The following is a 23,401-nucleotide window of genomic DNA, read 5'->3' on the forward strand; positions in this document are numbered from 1 at the left end:
GTAGAAGCCATACTGTGTATGTGTACTATGCACACATGACTAAGTCGCTTTGGATAAAAGCGTCTGCTAAATGGCATATTATTATTGACTTATATCACACTCATCTTTTAGATGGCATGCACTTCAGTTATACATTGTGTGAACCATTCAGTGCTTCATGAAAATTTAGAAAATTGAGCATATTTACTGAGTGGTTGAAAACAGCATTTAGGAATGTTGGACGACAGTTTGAGACAAAAAATGAAGCAAGAACTATAAATATTTTATTGGCAATTCATACCTGTAACAAAAGGGGCACATGAACAGTAGGCATTACAAGACTGACCATTTTTGAAATGTTAATAGAAAAACATTGAAATAGGTGGGTCCTTGGGACCTACTCATACCTGAAAACATCCCATTAATATTGAAAAGTTTCTCAGGTACAGTACTACATAGGCTAAAGCTTATGGCTTCTCTTCTTTAAGGGTTGCGTCCTATACCTTTAAACCTGAACACCTAACTCAAATTTCCACAGAAATCTCCCACTGACATCAAGGCATGATTTAAAGCAGCAATCAGCAGTTGAAACAATAAAGCGTTTTCCCGCCCCAGTTTCAGTAAAAAGCTGAGACATGGGGCTGGAGAAATGTAACCACTCAAATTAATAGACAAAGCTATGGATGCAAAGACTGACACCCATGATGTCAGCTATAGTTTTAACCATGTTTTTAGGCCATATAGTGTTTGTTTACATTTACTTTGTTTACAAATATTGGAGTAAAACTATATATTTTGGGTTCTGATGGGGTACGACAGTTGAACTAAGCTCATGAAGCATTTATAAGTTATATTCTTCAAGAATCAATGGGTACTTATCATTAATTCAGTCCAAAATGAATGTAGCAACTGCAGATTGCCCCTATAAGCGGAATTCAGCATTATTAAGCGCATGAGTTTCAAGTTAGGATTCAGGCCAAACTAGCTACAGTTGCTGAAATGTCTTGATTACTCTGGCATGCTATCAGATACAAAATAATAGGTTTTGTCCTGAGTAGAGAGAGAAGGAAGATACTGCTATTGCACAATTAAGAAATTGTCTATTTTCCAAAGTGGCCGTCTGTTATTTGGTAACAGATTGCCGATCAGATCTGCAGTGTTTTCACCAGCGTTTTATGAAGGCGCCACTTCCGTCCAGCGAGGCGACAGACGGGTCCTTCAGTCAGGTCTCTTCAAGTAGTTTACGGAGATTTCTCTGAATCTGGTTTGGTAGGATTATTGACAGGTTAAAACATGCACTGAATTAATAAAACACACCTCAAAACAATAGCATGCATGAGAGGCTGATGAGCAGAGAACACTCTCACGTTGGCCACTTTTGACAATCCCCAACAAGCTCCCATTATGTAACCAAGTGGAGAATGGTTCATACAAAATATGTAATTGGGAAAGCAGAGCTATTGTCCAACTTAATGAGTAGCTGTTAGCTCAGTAACAGAGCTGACTGCGTGGCATGTTTGAGCAATTCCATGGCGCTGTGTGGCATGTTTGAGCAGTTTCATGGAGAGTGGTGAGGTGACAATGAAAGAGTATTTACACACACACACACTCAAGCATGGCACAAGAGCTGGGCAAACACGGACAAGCTAGACTAGTAACTACTCCCAAAAAGTGAACTTTAATTAAACTTATTTTGGGAGTAGCAAACAGTGAGCAGATGTTGACACTGTCTTTCGGCAAGACGACAAACCTTTTCTAGCTTGAACAGGTTTGTAGACAGCTCCCCATAGATTTCTGCATTAAAGTCGTCCTGTGATCTGTGATGCACAACGTTTCTGAAACAAAATATGCTCTGAATTAGCCATCATGTGTGAATCCAGGTGAATTCAGTTTCAGCTCATTCCTATGGCAAGATGCAAATGAAAGACCACAAATGCAAAAAGGTCAATTTTACTCTATCCCGTCATTAGAATACATTTACGAATTGTAAAATTGGCTTTAAATTGAACACCTAAAGCAATTAACACTTCAATTGTATGGATTTTTAACAGAAGTGGGTTTACACCTTTCTATGGAAAAGTCAGGAAATTTTTGGAAAAGTTACATCAAAACATGCATATTACACAATACACATATTCATAACATGATAAAGAATTAGTTTCTTGACTGACCAAGTCATTCTTCGGGATTTCCAACAGTTTGTGTTGTCAAATTCCAGGTTTATCATGCGTTATAACACTATCTACTGTATACCAGGGTTACTAGGACTGGATTCTCATTGCAATGCAATTGTTAATCTGATAACTAATTCCCATTGCTGCTCTGTTATCTCAGACAAAGCTGTTGTGAGTGTTTAGTGGCAGCTCTTACTCGTTGCGTGCATACTCCCCCACGGAACTCAACGAGTTCAGCCGCTTCTCAAGAGCCACAATCTTGAAGGCCATGTAACACGAAGACAAGACAAGGACACTAACTCTGCGAAGACAACACAAACACGTCATGCACTCCGATGAGGGCTGGAATCAACAGGAACCCGTTGGCTTTCAATAAGAAACAAGTATTTCCAATTCAACTCCCATTGTTGAATCATCTCCCACACAACACAAACAGTCACAATCCCACAACCAAGTTAACACCCAAGGCAGGACAAAACGCCCAGTTCACTTAACTTGTTTTGACATGCCTGGCGACAAGTGAAATGATTAGATTTGCTACAAAACTTGTCAGATGGCCTTGACACCCCCTTATGACTCATAATGAGATGATACTCACAGGAACAAATAGATGAGTAGAAGGGTGTTCAACGACACTGGCTGTAGTGATTTCACTTTGTGTACAACCCCCTGGGCAGGCTTGGTCGGCCCTACAGATGAGACAGGATTAGTGCACAGGTCAGCAACAGAGGGCCGGACTTAAATCCCAAAAGACGAAGCTAAACAAATCTTAATTAACACTTGCAGAACTACATCTTTAAGATCTTATCCTTCTATTCATGTTTATAATATATTATGTTCTACTTTTCAGATTCCATTCACTCTGGAAAATTATGGATGCCAACCCTTAGGATACCAGGCAGAAAGAATGCAGAACTATTTAACAGAGTCTAGCTGTTTCCATTGCGCCACGCTCATGCGTAAGGGGGCCTCATACCATTCTGGTGAGCGGCTCCGTGCTTTTGGTTGGGGGTCTGGAGGTGGACGTCTGCGTGCACCGCCACCTCGCCGTTCTTCACCGCGCTCAGGAACGTGTCTGGGATGCTAGGGAACTCTGCACAAACAAACACAGAATGCTCTCTGAACACCACAGCTTGTTAAATATTTGAACTAATTTCCTTTCAATTCAACATGCCTAACTACCAACATTATCAGATGTGGTCTTGTTAATTGGTATCGAGTCAGGGTCGCCTGCACGCAAACTAAACCATGTTAGCCCACTGAGCTAAAGCCTAGGCATTCACTCGAGGAGCTAAGATGAGTCTTCAGGACTCAGGCAAGATTACTCCTCATGTGAGTGTGGCTCACCGAACCACCTGTGTTACACTCAGCCTTCCAATAAGCATATGCAGTGAACAGGTGAAAGGATATTTGGCTCTCTCATTGATGTACAGTGAGGGAAAAAAGTATTTGATCCCCTGCTGATTTTGTACGTTTGCCCACTGACAAAGAAATTATCAGTCTATAATTTAAATGGTAGGTTTATTTGAACTGTGAGAGACAGAATAACAACAACAAAATCCAGAAAAACGCATGTCAAAAATGTTATAAATTGATTTGCATTTTAATGAGGGAAATAAGTATTTGACCCCCTCTCAATCAGAAAGATTTCTGGCTCCCAGGTGTCTTTTATACAGGTAACGAGCTGAGATTAGGAGCACACTCTTAAAGGGAGTGCTCCTAATCTCAGTTTGTTACCTGTATAAAAGACACCGGTCCACAGAAGCAATCAATCAGATTCCAAACTCTCCACCATGGCCAAGACCAAAGAGCTCTCCAAGGATGTCAGGGACAAGATTGTAGACCTACACAAGGATGGAATGGGCTACAAGACCATCGCCAAGCAGCTTGGTGAGAAGGTGACAACAGTTGGTGCGATTATTCGCAAATGGAAGAAACACAAAAGAACTGTCAATCTCCCTCGGCCTGGGGCTCCATGCAAGATCTCACCTCGTGGAGTTGCAATGATCATGAGAAGGAATCAGCCCAGAACTACACGGGAGGATCTTGTCAATGATCTCAAGGCAGCTGGGACCATAGTCACCAAGAAAATAATTGGTAACACACTACGCCGTGAAGGACTGAAATCCTGCAGCGCCCGCAAGGTCCCCCTGCTCAAGAAAGCACATATACAGGCCCGTCTGAAGTTTGCCAATGAACATCTGAATGATTCAGAGGAGAACTGGGTGAAAGTGTTGTGGTCAGATGAGACCAAAATCGAGCTCTTTGGCATCAACTCAACTCGCCGTGTTTGGAGGAGGAGGAATGCTGCCTTTGACCCCAAGAACACCATCCCCACCGTCAAACATGGAGGTGGAAACATTATGCTTTGGGGGTGTTTTTCTGATAAGGGGACAGGACAACTTCACCGCATCAAAGGGACGATGGACGGGCCATGTACCGTCAAATCTTGGGTGAGAACCTCCTTCCCTCAGCCAGGGCATTGAAAATGGGTCGTGGAGTATTCCAGCATGACAATGACCCAAAACACACGGCCAAGGCAACAAAGGAGTGGCTCAAGAAGAAGCACATTAAGGTCCTGGAGTGGCCTAGCCAGTCTCCACACCTTAATCCCATAGAAAATCTGTGGAGGGAGCTGAAGGTTCGAGTTGCCAAACGTCAGCCTCGAAACCTTAATGACTTGGAGAAGATCTGCAAAGAGGAGTGGAACAAAATCCCTCCTGAGATGTGTGCAAACCTGGTGGCCAACTACAAGAAACGTCTGACCTCTGTGATTGCCAACAAGGGTTTTGCCACCAAGTACTAAGTCATGTTTTGCAGAGGGGTCAAATACTTGTTTCCCTCATTAAAATGCATATCAAGTTTTAACAAATTTGACATGCGTTTTTCAGGATTTTTTTGTTGTTATTCTGTCTCTCACTGTTCAAATAAACCTACCATTAAAATTATTATAATAATAACAATAAGCCATTTAGCAGACGCTTTTATCCAAAGCGACTTACAGTCATGCGCGCATACATTTTTGTGTATGGGTGGTCCCGGGGATCGAACCCACTACCTTGGCGTTACAAGCGCCGTGCTCTACCAGCTGAGCTACAGAGGACCATTATAGACTGATCATGTCTTTGTTAGTGGGCAAACGTACAAAATCAGCAGGGGATCAAATACTTTTTTCCCCTCACTGTATGTACTAAGACAACCAGCCTATAGCCAATTAATGGATTACTTTTTGAAATAGACGTTATTGATTTGCTTAAACAAACCATAGAATCATGACTGTTTCAACATGTAAAAAGTAAATCATGTCTTTAAATACAGTTGAACTCTTAGGCCTACAGGCTACAATACAAAGTGAGCCTGTACAGTTTGGCTACTGCTGTGTCTGGGCAGAGAAGCTGAACTAACTGAAAGCCCAGTCCAACTCATGACTCAATAAGAACTCATCTATTAGGCTATTGGAAACTGTGAGAGTACTGCTGTTTGTTAAGCTGCATAGATAAGACTCCATACTCAGGGTCAATTCCTTTCTCTCCTTTCTTTCTCTCTACTCATGGAAGGGTATAGAGCTTCTAATCACCATCTCTTAAGGTTTATTTATGTCTCTATGATGTTGCATCCGTCTGTCTGTGTGTATGATGATTGTCTTGTTTTTCCACAAGGGGGAGGGTTGGACACCCCTGCCATCATAAAGAGAGAACCCACCCGTCATTTTCTCATAGTCTGGGGTCTGGGAGCCTGAGCTGCTGGTCTCCAGCATGGCTTGCCTCCTCTGGCACACAACCCCATCCAGGTCTGAGAAGTCTCCAGATAAATCCTATACACAGAATATTTACGTTCATTTTGTCCATACAGATGATCCCATTGAAATAAAAACATTATTGAATAGAAATGAAACTTTGTCCAGACACAGAGGGTACAGTAGAACCATTACAACACACACACCCTTTGCTGTATGGTCATTAAGAAGAAGAGTTGGGAGAAAGGAGAAAGGCAACAGTCTCAGTACTGACCAGAGGAAGTGACGAGGGACAATCAGCTATGAAGCTGTTCTCAGCAGAGGAAGTAATGAGGCTGTTCCCTGTATTGTCCCCCTACAATGGTGTTCAATGAGTTAGACTTGAAAAGTAGGGCCGGTACGATACCAGTATCGCAATACTCATCAGTATCGTGGCAAAGAAACAAAACACAAAGCGTATTTAACTTCTCTAGGAAAACAGCCCTAATGTTGGAAACAAACATCATCCAGTCACATTTATTTTTTCCATGCTATAGCACACAATATTTTACATACAGCAGGTTTTTAAAGGACCAACGAGTTTGGTCTGCTTCGTGTTTTCATTTTTGGCATGAAAGAAAATCCTTTGATACTGGTATAGTCACAGCCCTATTGAAAAGTCCCTGTTGCAGTATAACAACGAGTTTGGTCTGCTTCGTGTTTTCATTTTTGGCATGAAAGAAAATCCTTTGATACTGGTATAGTCACAGCCCTATTGAAAAGTCCCTGTTGCAGTATAATACAGTATTATGATAACAGAAAGAACATGTTTAACCTCAGTGCTAATGTTGTCTGTAATACAGCACTAAATAAGACTATTTAAAATGTCACAACAATGCATTAAAGAAAAGAGGACAAGGAGGATGAACTTACATCCAGATGAACGCAGATGGATTTCAGAAGTTTATAGGTTGTATCTCGGGATAGGAATGATGCAAATACATGCTGGAAAACATATTTCAAATAATGAATTATAATGACAATAATAATATTATTATTAAGTGTTATTAATTAAGACCAAACCTGACGATTGAATATCTACAAATTAAAACTGGTCTTACCCGCTTGTTTGTGGTTGTGATAACGAGTGCATTTGGCACCAAGATGGCAGTTTTTGTCTTCTTGATAAGAGTCACAGAGAGTACGGGAATAGCAATCTGGGAAAGAAGGGAAAGTGAAAGCAAACATTATTTTATGTCAACTATATTTCAGTGAATGTCTTGTTTGAACCTCTTCATAGAGACCAGGCAAAATACCAGCAAGGAGAGAAAGTCAATAAAAAGTATTATTTAAAACCTTTATAGCAAATCTGTTGACACTGAGTCAGTGAAACACACCTCCTGGGCTACAACTTTCAGTTCAATAGTAGTAAAGTCAACTCCTGATAAATGCAACGGCTCAGAATTGTAATGATAATGTGTGCACTAAACTGGGGCTTGCAGTTATCAGGAACAACTATTTTTATTCAATTGAGACTGAAAAACTGCATTTATCTGAAGGAGTAATGACTGTATAGTATTCCATTGTTATACTGTACCTTAGTATCTCTGCCAAAGACTTTGGAGTGGAAACATATCCAGTTATCAGAGACAAACATTTTGCCCTGATACAGCATGTCTTTCTGCAGTGCACAGGTATAACCTGAGAAGAGACATATCAGAGGATGTCAGGCAAAATCTATTCTGCACAAATGACAAGAATGCAAGTCTTATGTTTTTTTTTTGTAATATATATATATATATATATAAACAAGAGGAAACTGGGGAAATAGTCACCCTATGGATTTGTAATATTCATTTCATTGAAGACTACCCCACCTACTTTGTTTCAGTAACTCATCCTTGCTGATTTCTTTGAATATTTTATGGTACTGGGCATTTGACTTGGATATCTGCAAGAGAAGACAATACATCCAAATGTTGACAAATGTGACATTTTTAAATGTATGACTTTCTTTACCTCCCTTTCCAAATGAACAAACCCATTGATATTGAGGCGCATGTGCAACTAGGTAATGTCAAATATGTGCATCCATTCGAAAATCATTAGGGTTGTGTAGACTTAAAGCTACAATGTAACTTTTTGGGCGACCTGACCAAATTCACATAGAAATGTAAGTTACAGATCTGTCACTCATTGAAAGCAAGGCTAAGAAGCGGTAGATATGTTCTATGTGCACACTTTCTATGCTTCCTATTTTTTTAAGTTTAGTTTTTGGATCTTTTACTTTCCGTTTTGTACCCCAGCTTCACAGCTGAAAATGCAGTATTTTTGGATATGGAAAATATATTTCACAGCGGTTTAGATGGTACAATGATTCTCTACACAATGGCTGCTTGTTTTGTCACATAAACTGAAATTAGACAAACCGTTATAATTTTTGCAACCAGGAAATGGCAGCGTGAGTTCTGCATATTGCACCTTTAACTTGGTCAAGATACCTTTACTCACAAAATACAAGTGTGAGCTCAGATGTCAATGGCTCGCCTGGGAAAGGTTTGAAAACACACATTGTGGAGACCAATGGAAAATGTGAAACACAATTCTAGTTTTGCAAGTCGGCTGCTAAGCCATTATGCTAATTCTAAACAAATATACACACATTGTGGAGACCAATGGAAAATGTGATTGTGTGGGTGGCCCGATATACAGTATAAACACACCTGGCTGGACTGGGATTTCTTTCTTCCTTCAAACTTAGTTTCACCGTCACTTGGAGTTTGCATTGGGGAAGGCAGCTCCACAGCTTTAAATCTGAAAAAGAGGGCCAAGATTTACACACATAAGCACAGTAGCAACCCATATAGCAAGTGCTTGGTACAAAAACAATCATGTAGACAGACAACTTCAATAGAATAGTCCAAAACAAGTTGACTTGGCTAAGTTCTTACTGTCAATGACACATCCACTTTGACTCCCATTGAAGTTAAATATTGTTCCCCTAGGTCTACAGCAGACAAAAGGACGAGCAACTCCCATGGGGACAGACAGCCACATCCCTTGCAGCATGGTTATGTAAAGTGTGTTGTTTATATAGCAACATCAAGGTTCGTCAACACACTACTGGGCCAAGCTTCTGCAGGTCACAAAACAGGCCAAAATGTTTTGAAATGGAAAACGAATTAGCTCTTCTTAGTCAAGCGCAAGTAGAACCTCCCGTTTCAAAACAGTTTCTCCTGATTTGTGCATAATGAATTCGACCCAGGTGTGGATCACATAACAGCCCCAGACAGTGCAGTCGGATGTATTAATCAATAACATAAAACTGTGTTCTAGCACCATCGATTGTGATCAAGCATTACAGATAGTTGGTAATCTATATTTCCAAGTTTCAAAACCTCACACATGTATGGTATCACAACATTGGCTAAAGCATTGTTTCTCCATCCCTACGGGGATCCACAGGTGGGGCACATTTTTGTTCTAGACCAGCACTAACTCACTTGGGCAACTAATCTACGGACACTAAACTAAGAAGGGGCTTGGAGATTAGTTTAATCAAATATGTCAGTGCTGGGCTAAAACAAAAATGTGCACCCTGTGTGCTAGAGCAGACAGTTGACCATTTTACCACATTCACATCATTACACATAATACATGATGTATGGTATCTAGAAGTCTCACTTCATGAGGGCCGGTTTCTTCCTGATCTCTGAGAGGTCTGACTCAGTGTCCACTGACACCTGAGTGTCCCCAGCAGACCTCCCACTGGCACTCCTCCTGGGCCTGTCCTCTCCTCCATTTGCTGCCTCAGACCTGGACATAGTATTGTGACAGTCAAACATGATATATAGTAGCAAGCTAAACTCGGGTTGTTTCTCCCTTCATACCTGTAGAGATATATTATTAAAACGTTTAGCCTCAAATTATGGGGTTGAAAACAGCAGGGCAGAAGTAATACAGAGACCTGGCACCTTTTGATGTTGGACAACACAGTCAGTAGAAGTAGAATAGATTTTCCTTCTTTATGAACATGGACATTGATTCAACTAGCTACTTATCATGGGGAAATCATTTAACAAAATCCCCATTCAAACTCTTTCAAAAAGAGGATCAAATCTGGCTGACCATTGATATTGCACATTTACCAATGTAGCCTGTAGTTTTTGGAAATCGCAGTAAATTGTAGTTAATGAAGTCATACAATCTTTATTAACCTTTGAAAACCATACATTAAAACGCATTCAACCATTATCACTGCTGTCAACCTTAGCTAGCAAGCTACACTGAACGAAAATATAAAATGCAACAATTAAAGACTTGACTGAGTTACGGTTCATATAAGGAAATCAGTCAATTTAAATCAATTAATTAGACCCTAATCTATGGATTTCACATGTCTGGAAATACAGATATGCATCTGTTGGTCACAGATATCTTTTTAAAAAGGTAGGGGCATGGATCAGAAAACCAGTCAGTATCTGGTGTGACCACCATTTGCCTCATGCAGCGCATCAAATCTCCTTCGCATAGAGTTAATCAGGCTGTTGGTTGCGGCATATGGCCTGTTGTCCCACTCCTCTTCAATGGCTGTATGCGAAGTTGCTGGATATTGGCGGGAACTGGAACACGCTGTCGTACACATCGATCCAGAGCATCCCAAACATGCTCAATGGGTGACATGTCTGGTGAGTATGCAGGTCATGGAAGAACTGGGACATTTTCAGCTTCCAGGAATTGTGTACAGATCCTTGCGACATGGGGCTGTGCATTTCATGCTGAAACATGAGGTGATGATGGCGGATGAATGGCACGATAATGGGCCTCAGGATCTCGTCACGGTATCTCTGTGCATTCAAATTGCCATCGATAAAACGCTATTGTGTTTGTTGTCCGTAGCTTATGCCTGCCCATACCATAACCCCACCACCATGGGGCACTCTGTTCTCAATGTTGACATCAGCAAACCGCTCGCACACACGACGCCATACACACTGTCTGCCATTTGCTCTGTACAGTTGAAACCAGGATTCATCCGTGAAGAGCGCACTTCTCCAGCGTGCCAGTAGACATCAAAGGTGAGCATTTGCCCACTAAAGTCAGTTACAACGCTGAACTGCAGTCAGGTCAAGACGCTGATGAGGACAACAAGCATGCAGATGAGCTTCCCTGAGACAGTTTCTGACAGTTTGTGCAGAAATTATTTGGTTGTGCAAACCCACAGTTTCATCAGCTGTCCGGGTGGCTGGTCTCAGATGATCCCGCAGGTGAAGAAGCCGGATGTGGAGGTCCTGTATTGGCGTGGTTACATGTAGTCTGCGGTTGTGAGCCCGGTTGGACGTACTGCCAAATTCTCTAAAACGACGTTGGAAGGGGCTTATGGTAGAGAAATTAACATGAAATTCTCGTATTTATACAATACGTTTTAAGACCAAACAGTGCCACACGTCAAATGTTAACAATAACGCTATCCCATCAGAATGACGACAAATAACCTTGATTGTGCATTTGCAAAAATGTTATCTACAGTTGAAGTCGGAAGTTTACATACACCTTAGCCAAATACATTTAAACTCAGTTTCACAATTCCGGACATTTAATCCTAGTAAAAATTCCCTGTCTTAGGTCAGTTAGGATCACCTATTTATTTTAAGAATGTGAAATGTCTGAATAATAGTAGAGAAAATGATTTATTTCAGCATTTATTTATTTCATCACATTCCCAGTGGGTCAGAAGTTTACATACGCTCAATTAGTATTTGGTAGCATTGCCTTTAAATTGTTTAACTTGGGTCAAACGTTTTGGGTAGCCTTCCACAAGCTTCCCACAATAAGTTGGGTGAATTTTGGCCCATTCCTCCTGACAGAGCTGGTGTAACTGAGTCAGGTTTGTAGGCTTCCTTGCTCGCACACACTTTTTCAGTTCTGCCCACAAATGTTCTATAGGATTGAGGTCAGGGCTTTGTGATGGCCACTCCAATACCTTGACTTTGTTGTCCTTAAGCCATTTTGCAAGTACGCTTGGGGTCATTGTCCATTTGGAAGACCCATTTGCAACCAAGCTTTAACTTCCTGACTGATGTCTTGAGATGTTGCTTCAATATATCCACATAATTTTCCTTCCTCATGATGCCATCTATTTTGTGAAGTGCACCAGTCCCTCCTGCAGCAAAGCACCCCCACAGCATGATGCTGCCACCCCTGTGCTTCAGGGTTGGGATGGTGTTCTTCGGCTTGCAAGCAACCCCCTTTTTCCTCCAAACATAACGATGGTCATTATGGCCAAACAGTTCTATTTTTGTTTCATCAGACCAGAGGACATTTCTCCAAAAAGTAAGATCTTTGTCCCCATGTGCAGTTGCAAACCGTAGTCTGGCTTTTTTATGGCGGTTTTGGAGCAGTGGCTTCTTCCTTGCTGAGCGGCCTTTCAGGTTATGTCGATATAGGACTCGTTTTACTGTGGATATAGATACTTTTGTACCTGTTTCCTCTAGCATCTTCACAATGTCCTTTGCTGTTGTTCTGGGATTGATTTGCCATTTTTGCACCAAAGTACGTTCATCTCTAGGAGACAGAACGCATCTCCTTCCTGAGCGGTATGACGGCTGCGTGGTCCCATGGTGTTTATACTTGCGTACTATTGTTTGTACAGATGAACGTGGTACCTTCAGGCGTTTGGAAATTGCTCCCAATGATGAACCAGACTTGTGGAGGTCTAGAATTATTTTTCTGAGTTCTTGGCTGATTTCTTTTCATTTTCCCATGATGTAAAGCAAAGAGGCACTGAGTTTGAAGGTAGGTCTTGAAACACATCCACAGGTACACCTACAATTGACTCAAATGATATCAATTAGCCTATCAGAAGCTTCTAAAGCCATGACATCATTTTATGGAATTTTCCAAGCGTTTAAAGGCACAGTCAACTTAGTGTATGTAAACTTCTGACCCACTGGAATTGTGATACAGTGAATTATAAGTGAAATAATCTGTCTGTAAACAATTGTTGGAAAAACTACTTGTGTCATGCACAAAGTAGATGTCCTAACCGACTTGCCAAAACTATAGTTTGTTAACAAGAAATGTGTGGAGTGGTTGAAAAACGAGTTTTAATGACTCCAACCTAAGTGTATGTAAACTTCCAACTTCAACTGTAGCTAGGTAGACAAACAGTGACAACAAGAGGAAAATCCATTGGGACGAGGTCAACTTCAGTTCTTCAATTCCATGTCTTTAAAGTTGAAAACACTGTTCGCTTGCTAGCTAACGTTAGCGTTATAGAAATAACTGCATAAAAAATACAGAACCTATCAAAACTTCGTGTGAGGTTGCTTCCAAATTAAACGTTAAGTTTATCGACAGAGGTCGGAAAAGCAAGGACTTAACTAGCTAATGTTAGCTAGCTAGCTATGCATCAATAACAAAAGTGGTTAGCTAGTTAGATAGCTAGCAAAGTTGGCTAACTTGCAAGCTAACTAGGCCCCCGGCTTTGTGCTGCGCTGGACTGAAAACATCCAAACTTACGTCGATTGGATCCCCGTCGAATCTTTTCTGACCGGTTTGGCAGACTTTACAACTTGTTCTGGCGTAGATAACGGAGTAAGGTCTCTGTCCGGTTGTTCGGTCATAAGTACCATCTCGAGGGACTGCCTGGATTCGCCTTCATCAACAGTTCCCTTTCTCCGTAAAAAAAAAAAATTACTTTGGCAGTGACTCCTTCCTACGCCAAGGAGGGGTTACATTTGGGAAGTTCGTTCGATACTCGGGACACTATGTTGAGGAGGGGGTGGGTTGCTCTGGTGGCCCGAGTGGGGGCAACCAAACATGGCACTGCACTGACATTAATAACTTTATTTCAGGACAATATAAATAAAGCCTTCACTTATACCACCACCCCGTTTAGTTTCTAATTTACTCCCCCCTTTCCTTCTTATCCCTTCCTCTACTTCTCTCCCCTAATTTCATAATGGCACAGGGCAGTGGCTAAATGCCGCCATCGTGTGTCGAATAGGCAGACACAAATACATTTGAGCAAAGTGGAGATAGTTTATCTATTCATAAATATGTTACATGTTTTCTCAAAAGTTAGAGTGAAAAGCCGATTGATAACTACACAATTCACTTCCAGTCATGGTTCCCTGTTTTATGTGCTACCTAGACGAGGATGAGATTGAAATGGGGGAGAAAAGAGGAAGTTGAGAAGCCACCACGTGATGCTGCTGCCTCAGCCAAGCTTTTTGACTGGGAAAGTAACTCAATTATGTATTATTATGTATTATTAGGCCTACAGTGCCTTCAAAAAGTATTCATACCCCTTGACTTATTCCACATTTTGTTGCGTTACAGCGTGAATTCAAAATGAATAAATAAATAAAATATTATGCAAATATTATGCAAAATCGGACAGGAGGATCACCTCAGTTACTCAACCCACTCAGGTCGAATATAGCGAAAAAAGCCTGGCACGACTGGAAACAAACCTCCTTGGGACGGCATGGAAGAGCACTAGTAAGCCAGTGACTCAGCCCCCAGACAGAGACATCAAGGGAAGTTCGTTACTCCAGTGCCTTGCCTTTCACCTTCGCACCCATGGGTCAGACTACACTCAAACATAGGACCTACTGAAGAGATGAGTCTTCAGTAAAGACTTAAAGGTCGAGACAGTGTCTGTCTCTCTCACATGGATAGGCAGACTATTCCATAAAAATGTAGCTCTATAGGAGAAAGCCCTGCCTCCAGCTGTTTGCTTAGAAATTCTAGGAACAATAAGGAGGCTTGCGTCTTGTAACCGTAGCATACGTGTAGGTATGTACAGCAGGACCAAATCGGAGAGATAAGTAGGAGCAAGTCCATGTGATGCATTTTAGGTAAGCAGTCAAATCTTGAAATCAGTCCTAGCCTTAACAGGAAGCCAGTGTACACTACTGGTCAAAGGTTTTAGAACACATACTCATTCAAGTTTTTTATTTTATTTGTACTACTTTCTGCATTGTAGAATAATAGTGAAGACATCAAAACTATGAAATAACACATATGGAATCATGTAGTAACCAAAAAAGTGTTGCCTTGATGACAGTTTTGCACACTCTTGGCATTCTCAACCAGCTTCACCTGAAATGCTTTTCCAACAGTCTTGAAGGAGTTCCCACATATGCTGAGCACTTGTTGGCTGCTTTTCCTTCACTCTGCGGTCCAACTTATTCCAAACCATCTCAATATGGTTGAGGTCGAGGGATTGTGGAGGCCAGGTCATCTGATGCAGCACTCCATCACTCTCCTTCACGGTAAAATAGCCCTTACACAGCCTGGTGGTGTGTTGGGTCATTGTCCTGTTGAAAAACAAATGATAGTCCCACTAAGCCCAAACCAGATGGGATGGCGTATTGCTGCAGAATGCTGTGGTAGCCATGCTGGTTAAGTGTGCCTTGAATTCTAAATAAATCACAGACAGTGTCACCAGCAAAGCACCCCCACACCATAACACCTCCTCCTCCATGCTTTATGGTGGGAAATACACATACGGAGATAATCCGTTTACCCACACCGCGTCTCACAAAGACACAGTGGTTGGAACCAAAATTCTCAAATTTGGACTCCAGACCAAAGGACAAATTTCCACCAGTCTAATGTCCATTGCTCGTGTTTCTTGGCCCAAGCAAGTCTCTTCTTCTTATTGGTGTCCTTTAGTAGTGGTTTCTTTGCAGCAATTCGACCATGAAGGCCTGATTCACACAGTCTCCTCTGAACTGTTGATGTTGAGATGTGTCTGTTACTTGAACTCTGTGAAGCATTTATTTGGGCTACAATTTCTGAGGCTGGTAACTCTAATGATCTTCTTCTCTGCAGCAGAGGTAACTCTGGGTCTTCCATTCCTGTGGCAGTCTTCATGAGAGCCAGTTTCATCATAGCGCTTGATGGTTTTTGCGACTGCACTTGAAGAAACGTTCAAAGTTCTTGAAATGTTCCGTATTGACTGATCTTCATGTTTTAAAGTAATGATGGACTGTCATTTCTCTTTGCTTATTTGAGCTGTTCTTGCCATAATATGGACTTGGTCTTTTACCAAATAGGGCTATCTTATGTAAACCCCCACTACCTTGTCACAACACAACTGATTGGCTCAAAAGCATTAAGAAGGAAAGAAACTCCACAAATTAACTTTTGAGAAGGCACACCTGTTCATTGAAATGCATTCCAGGTGACTACCTCATGAAGCTGGTTGAGAGAATGCCAAGAGTGTGCAAAGCTGTCATCAAGGAAAAGGGTGGCTATTTGTAGAATCTCAAATATAAAATATATTTTGATTTGTTTAACACTTTTTTGGTTACTACATGATTCCATATGTGTTATTTCATAGTTTTGATGTATTTACTATTATTCTACAATGTAGAAAATAGTAAAAATTAAGAAAAACCTTTGAATGATTAGGTGTTCTAAAACTTTTGACCGGTAGTGTAGAGAGGCTAGCACTGTAATATGAGGAATATGATTTATGTTTTGGTTCTAGTCAAGATTCTAGCAGCCATATTTAGCACTAACTGAAGTTTATTTAGTGCTTTATCCGGGTAGCTGGAGAGTAGAGCATTGCAGTAGTCTAATCTAGAAGTGACAAAAGCATGGATGAGTTTTTCTGCATAATTTCTGGACAAAGAGTTTGTGATTACAAAGATGGAAAAAAGCTGCCCTTGAAATCTTTTTTATGTGCTTGCTCGTAAAAAGAGATCCGGGTCCAGAGTAATGACGAGGTCCTTCACAGTTTTATTTGAGACGACTGTTCAATCATCAAGATTAATTGTCAGATCAAACAGCAGATCTCTTTGTTTCTTGGGACCTAGAGATAGCATCTTGTCAGAGTTTAAGTGTCAGAGTTTAAAAGTAAAAAGTGTGCCGCCATCCACTTCCTTATGTCTGAAACACAGGCTTCCAGGGTAGGCAATTTTGGGGCTTCATCATGTTTCATCGAAATGTACAGCTGTGTGTCATCTGCATAGCAGTGAAAGTTGACATTGTGTTTCCAAATGACATCACCAAGAGGTAGAATATATAGTGAAAACAATAGTTGTCCTAAAACGGAACCTTGAGGAACAACGAAACTTACCATTGATTTGTCAGAGGACAAACCATCCACAGAGACAAACTGATATCTTTCCAACAGATAAGATCTAAACCAGGCAAGAACTTGTCTGTGTAGACCAATTAGGGTTTCCAATCTCTCCAAAAGAATGTGGTGTTCGATGGTGTCAAAAGCGGCACTAAGGTCTAGGAGCACGAGGACAGATGAAGAGCATTGGTCTGACTCCATTAAAAGGTAATTTACCACCTTCACGAGAGCAGTCTCAGTACTATGATGGTGGTCTAAAACCAGACTGGAGCGTTTCATATACATTATTTGTCTTCAGGAAGGCAGTGAGTTGCTGTGCAACAGCTTTTCAAAATGTTTTGAGAGGAATGGGAGATTCGATATAGGCCGATATAGACCGTTTTTTACATTTTCCGGGTCAAGGTTTGGCTTTTTCTGGAGAGGCTTTATTACTGCCACTTTTAGTGAGTTTGGTACACATCAGGAGGATAGGGAGCCATTTATTATGTTCAACATAGGAGGGTCAGGCACAGGAAGTAGCTCTTTCAGTAATTTTGTTGGAATAGAGTCCAGTAGGCAACTGGAAGGTTTAGAGGCCATTACTATTATCGTGAATGTGTTGAGAGATACAGGTTTAAAAGAAACTTGAGTGTCTCCATTGATTCTAGTCCTGGCAATTCTGTGCAGACTCAGGACTGAGTTTTGGAGAAATATGCATATTCAAAGAGGAGTCCGTAATTTGCTTTCTAATTATCATGATCTTTTCGTCAAAGAAGTTCATGAATTCATCACTGCTGAAGTGAAGACCATCCTCACTTGGGGAATGCTGCTTTTTAGTTAGTTTACAGTTTCGATTGTTTTTATTTTCCTCAATCAGGTTGGAAAAGTAGGCTGATCGAGCAGCAGTGAGGGCTGTTCGATATTTCACAGTACTCTCTTTCCAAGCTAGTCGGAAGACTTCCAGTTTGGTGGAGCGCCATTTCCGTTCCAATTCTGGAAGCTTGCTTCAGGGCTCTGGTATTTTCTGTATACTAGGGAGCTAATTTCTTGTGACAAATGTTTTTTGTTTTTAGAGGTGAGACTGCATCTAGGGTATTACGCAAGATTAAGTTTAGATCCTCGTTAGGTGGTTAACAGATGTTTGTACTCCGATGTCCTTGGGTAGGTGGAGGGAGTCTGGAAGGGCATCTAGGAATCTTTGGGTTGTCCGAGAATTTATAGCGTGGCTTTTGTTTGGGGTCTGAGCAGATTATTTGTTGCGATTGCAAACGTAATAAGATGGTTCTGATAGTCCCCCCAAACAACATTTAGATCCACAATATTTATTCTACGTGACAAAACTAGATCCAGGGTATGATTGTGTAGGTCCCAATACATGTTGGACAATACCCACTGGGTCGATGATGGCTTCTAAAGCCTTTTGGAGTGAGTCTGTGAACTTTTCAAGTGAATATTGAAGTCACCAAAAATGTGAATATTATCTGCCATGACTACGAGGTCCGATAGGAACTCAGGGAACTCAGTGAGGAACGCTGTATACGGCCCAGGAGGCCTGTAAACAGTAGCTATAAAAAGTGATTGAGTAGGCTGCATAGATTTCATGACTAGATGCTCAAAAGACAATAACGCAGTCATTTTTTCTTCCATAAATTGAAATTTGCTGTCGTAAATGTTAGCAACACCTCCGCCTTTGCGGGATGCAAGTGGATATGGTCACTAGTGTAACCAGAAGGAGAGGCCTCATTTAACACAGTAAATTCAGGCTTGAGCTATGTTTCAGTCAGGCCAATCATATCAAGTTTATGATCAGTGATTAGTTAATTGACTATGACTGCCTTGGAAGTGAGGGATCTAACATTAAGTAGTCCTATTTTGAGATGTGAGATTTTATCACACTCACTTTCAATAATGACAGGAATAGAGGAGGTCTTTATTCCAGTGAGATTGCTAAGGATAACACCGCCATGTTTAGTTTTGCCTAGATCGAGGCACAGACCCGGTCTCAATGTGGAAAAATGATTTGACTACACTGACTCTGCTAGTGGCAGACTCCACTAAGCTGGCAGGCTGGCTAACAGCCTGCTGCCTGGCCTGCAGCTTATCTCAATGTGGAGCTACTGTATAGGAGTTCGAGACCTGTCTATGTTGATAGATAAGATGAAAGCACTCCTTCAGCTTGGATGGAGTCCATCACGCCTCAGCAGGCCAGACTTGAGCCTGTTTATGGGGGAGGAAAAATAGTGTTTTGGGAGGGGAGGAAAAAAGTGTTCTACCAGCGATTGGGTTGTGCGAGTCTACTTTAGAGCTCATCACTCCCCCTAACTGGGAGGGGTCCAGAGACCATTTCTCGATACCAACACATCTTTCTAGCTAAGTTACACGCTGAAGTTGCACTTAGTAAACTCTGACTGTTTTATCCCAACATTGTTGGTGCCGACATGGATAACAATATCCCTATACCATCTACACTCGCCAGTTTTAGCCTCAGCCATCACCATCTTCAGATTAGCCTTTACGTCGGTAGCCCTGCCCCCTGGTAAACAATGTATAATTGCAGGATGATTCTTTTTAAGTCTAATATTGCGGGGATAATGGAGTTGTCGTGTATTGAGATTATGACGTTGTTAAATGTTTTTCATGAAGAAATGGAATGTTGTTTATTTTAGTATCAAGGGGGAATGTTTTAGTGTAACGCCACATACAACAGACAGGAAGTGTGTTGTAGACAGGGGAGACTGGTGATTGGCCAGAAGAGGGAGCCACCCATCTTTTTGCATTGTTTATAAATAGGGGTTAAACGAAGAAGAAAGTTGGAACGGCCATGACAATCTGAGACGCCGTTCTCCGGACACCGCGGGTCTGTAACTTATGCTGTAACCTTGTGATTTTAATAAAAGCCTCTAACACGGTGCAGCTTGAGCGGACTCTTTGTTGACAGCAATAATGGCCACCATTCACCCGATACGACAAATGGCGCCCAACGTGGGGCTGGTCTGCACCTCTCCTGTGTTTCAGTCAGCCGCCAGGCTAACTCGCTTTGAAGCATGGCCAGACAAGGGTGAGTTTTTCTTACCGTTTTGGAGCTTGTTAGATTGGATACGACTTGTGTACACTGGAGAGATGTACCATATGACCGTGCCTCGGGTGGCGTTGTTGCTGTCGACTAGGAGGCTGCCTAAAATGTTATTCCATTGGAAACGGCAGATAATTGGAATTTTAGAGCATAAAACGGTAGGAATTAAGTATTGAAGGTGTACAATTAAAACAGATATGCGCATTCCTTAGGGCACTGTACCGCTTAAGACCCCGGGGGGGCCATTTAGAAAATGATGGGCCGGCAAATCCGTTTACACGATAGAATGTGCAGTCGGTAGGTTTTGAAAGAACTCGGTTTGATGGGATTTATCTGATTGTGATTATGACTCGACTCTCGTCCGACGGGGGGTTTGATTGGGTTTGATTTCTCGGTGTAATGGTCATTAAGTCACGGTAGCAAAAACGGTAGGATAAATATGTTAAAAAGAAATAAGGGCAGTGCAGGATATTTATTTGTGTGGTAGGCCGCAGTTAGCTAAAGGCTAAGGCTAATGTTAATGCTAAATGGGATTGGGTTTCATGCTACATGGTACATGGCGGCTAAGGCTAAATGCTAATTGTGTTGCGTGCTACATGCTAACGGATATCCTTAGAGACCCCATTGCGATGGATTAAAGTCTCTTAAACTTGTCTCTGTGTGTGTAAGTCAGGTTATATGTTTTGTGAGCTCTGTTATGTGTAATTGTGTGAGTATAAGGTATAAAATAGTGAAGCTGTAGCGTAATGCTATCGGTCTAGTGTTTGGGAATCGTATCATTGAATGCATTTGCGCATGCGTTTAATTTTATGACACTACACTACAAAACGTGGGATTTGGAGTTTATGGCACGAGATTAGGAGACGTTGGGTTCCGGTACTAAACCTACACCACGAGGGTATGCTAAAACTACAACAAAGGGGATTGTGGGTACAGGGTCATATTTCTGGGGGCCTGCGTGTCGCAGGGAGAGAAATAGACACAGACGAGGAAACAAAGAGAAGATATATTTTGACACGAGTATTCTAGTTTAAACGGCGGATGGTTAAAGATGAAACTTGTTTTGTGACCTATTGAATTTATAAATTAAATATATGTTGACGGAGTATAATGAATTAAATTAAATGACGGATTAAAATAAAAATGTTTTGGAGCGATCTATTTAGTTCTGAGTTTAGTCTTAGAGTGAATAATGTAGAACGAATGAATATTGAATGGTTGGAAATACTCAGTGATTGCATTAACTACTACAATGTTATTCTGTGTTTTTGTTCTTCTGTCATATGAGAGGAACGAGAGGAGAGAGGAGATACAGGAAGTGCTGACGTGCGTCACGTGACAAGGTGTGACGCAGGCAGAGGATCAGATATCAGGCTAGTTCACAAAATCATCCCTTACAAAATCTTCTTTGATGTTTTGACAATTTTGCATAGGCTTGGCAAATACTATTTCATTAAAAATTGCATTTTGGAGGCTATGTGCATCACTTGGGTTAATTACAGATGTGTTGGGAATCGAGGACTGACATTATTCTGTAAATTTAAGATAATTAGGGGTTATAGAGCAAGGGGTTACAGGCTTTGTTTTTGGGATTGCTTTGAAGTTGACTAATTTACATTTACTTGCATTTGATGGGTTGTGGTAAGATAGCCAACATTAATTGATAAATTGGTGACATAGGATATAGGAATACAAATTGGTTTTAATTATTCATGATTTTTGATTGATTTATTTAAAAAAAATAATAATAATAATAATAATTACAGGGGGGAAGCCATAGGCTATATAGTCTAAAATAAGATAATTCACGATAAAGGAATATAAAAGAGTAGTTACAATGGGGAGAAAGGACAGCAAGGCTATATGAAGGTGATTACATCGGTTGATATAGTTTAACTAAAGTATTGCTAGGTTATCCGGCAAATGAAACAAAAGTTGCCCTTCATTCTCAAACAAAAACTGATAAAAGATTCCAGCGATAAGATAAACAAAGCTGTAGAGCTTAGGGATGTTTATCCTCAGCTTCCGGTGATCATCCAGGAGGGTGATTGTTGCATCAGAGATGAAGACGAATAATAGATAGAGGACAAGCAGAAACGACGATCACAGAAGAAAAGTAAGAAGAGGATGGAAGATGATATTTCGAGGACAGTACTTAGAATATAAGCTTTTGAAGAATACTGATATGTCAACAGCAAGAAAGAACAGGATCAAGAAACTCTCAGAAAACTCAATCATACAACTGGTGGAGAAGAGAAGCTTTGGTTATGAAGAATCAGAGTGAACCAAATCAACAATCACTGTTACAGCTTCAACTGAACAAGATCAAATGCAATTGTACCAACCAAGGGGGGTACCAGTTATCCATATCCACTGCCAGTTTCTGGACAGACACAGAATTGGAGAGGAAGAGGACGAGAAGGCTTAGAAGGAGGAGGAAGATTTCAGCTACACTTCCAGCAACTTTCAGAAGACTGTTATAATTGTGGACAGATTGGGTACTTTACCTGTGAGTGCAACAAGTCAGGAGGAAAAACAGAGAACATTTTTAAGGAAGATACAGGGGCAAGTCAAGATCACCTGTTCTCCAGGTGAACCCTAAAGATTCTAGAGTGCCTAGAAGATCCGGAAGGGGGGTGTCAGCTGATAGCATCGATTAGAGAAGAAGAGAAAATAGCTAACAATTGAAGTAAAAACAGGACTTTGAGAAGTGATAGCGAATAGTGGAAAAACTTATCTGTGTTCAGCCTAAAGAGGTTAAACATATCACTATGTAAAATTGACTAATTAGGATAGGGATTTGAGGTAGTAAAACAGTGTCACGAGCGTCAAAAGGAGCGGACCAATGCGCAGCGTTGCGAGTGAACATGATGACTTTATAATTTAAAGCAACCACGAAGAAAACAACAAATGACGATACGTGAAGTTCAAAATACTGATACAAACTAACAGCAACACGGAAACAATAACCCACAAAACAAAGGAGAAAACACACAGAATATATATGGCTCCCAATCAGAGATAACGAGCCGACAGCTGACACTCGTTACCTCTGATTGGGAGTCATCGACCAATCACCACATGACACAAACAGAATGAAACTCACCCATCCCCAACACCACCAAATGAAATACACCCAACACAAGAAAATGAACAACCCTGGCTCAATATAAACGTCCATAGAGCCAGAGTGTTACAGTACCCCCCCCTAAAGGTGCGAACTCCGGGCGCACCCAACATCAGGACTAGGGAGGGTCTGGGTGGGGCGATCTGTCCATGGTGGCGGCTCTGGCCCGGTCGTGATCCCCACCCCACCACAGTCACAACCTGCTTCGGTAGCCTCCTCCCAATGACCACCCTCCACCTAACCCCACCTGGACTAA

General features: G+C 41.3%; 1 protein-coding gene across 2 annotated transcripts; it reads right to left on the reverse strand.

The window, feature by feature from the left end:
* Window positions 1-250: 250 nt before the first annotated feature.
* Window positions 251-13,807, reverse strand: LOC121582623 (GRAM domain-containing protein 2B). Of its 2 annotated transcripts, XM_041898558.2 has the most exons (14): window positions 13,390-13,806; window positions 9,553-9,684; window positions 8,592-8,682; window positions 7,750-7,819; window positions 7,466-7,569; window positions 6,990-7,085; window positions 6,802-6,873; window positions 6,164-6,244; window positions 5,856-5,967; window positions 3,130-3,246; window positions 2,752-2,842; window positions 2,350-2,454; window positions 1,730-1,814; window positions 251-1,240 (listed from the first exon to the last, which is right to left on the reverse strand). In XM_041898558.2, the coding sequence occupies exons 1-14, from the start codon at window positions 13,500-13,502 to the stop codon at window positions 1,202-1,204; spliced, it is 1,308 nt and encodes a 435-aa protein (XP_041754492.1). In that variant the 5' UTR covers window positions 13,503-13,806; the 3' UTR covers window positions 251-1,201. The 2 variants fall into 2 exon arrangements, with proteins under 2 accessions (XP_041754492.1, XP_041754493.1); XM_041898559.2 differs by lacking the exon at window positions 2,350-2,454 and having other exon boundaries at window positions 13,390-13,807.
* Between the last annotated feature and the right edge of the window lie 9,594 nt (window positions 13,808-23,401).

This window comes from Coregonus clupeaformis, chromosome 15, assembly GCF_020615455.1.
Source record: "Coregonus clupeaformis isolate EN_2021a chromosome 15, ASM2061545v1, whole genome shotgun sequence".
Classification (NCBI taxonomy): Eukaryota; Metazoa; Chordata; class Actinopteri; order Salmoniformes; family Salmonidae; genus Coregonus; species Coregonus clupeaformis.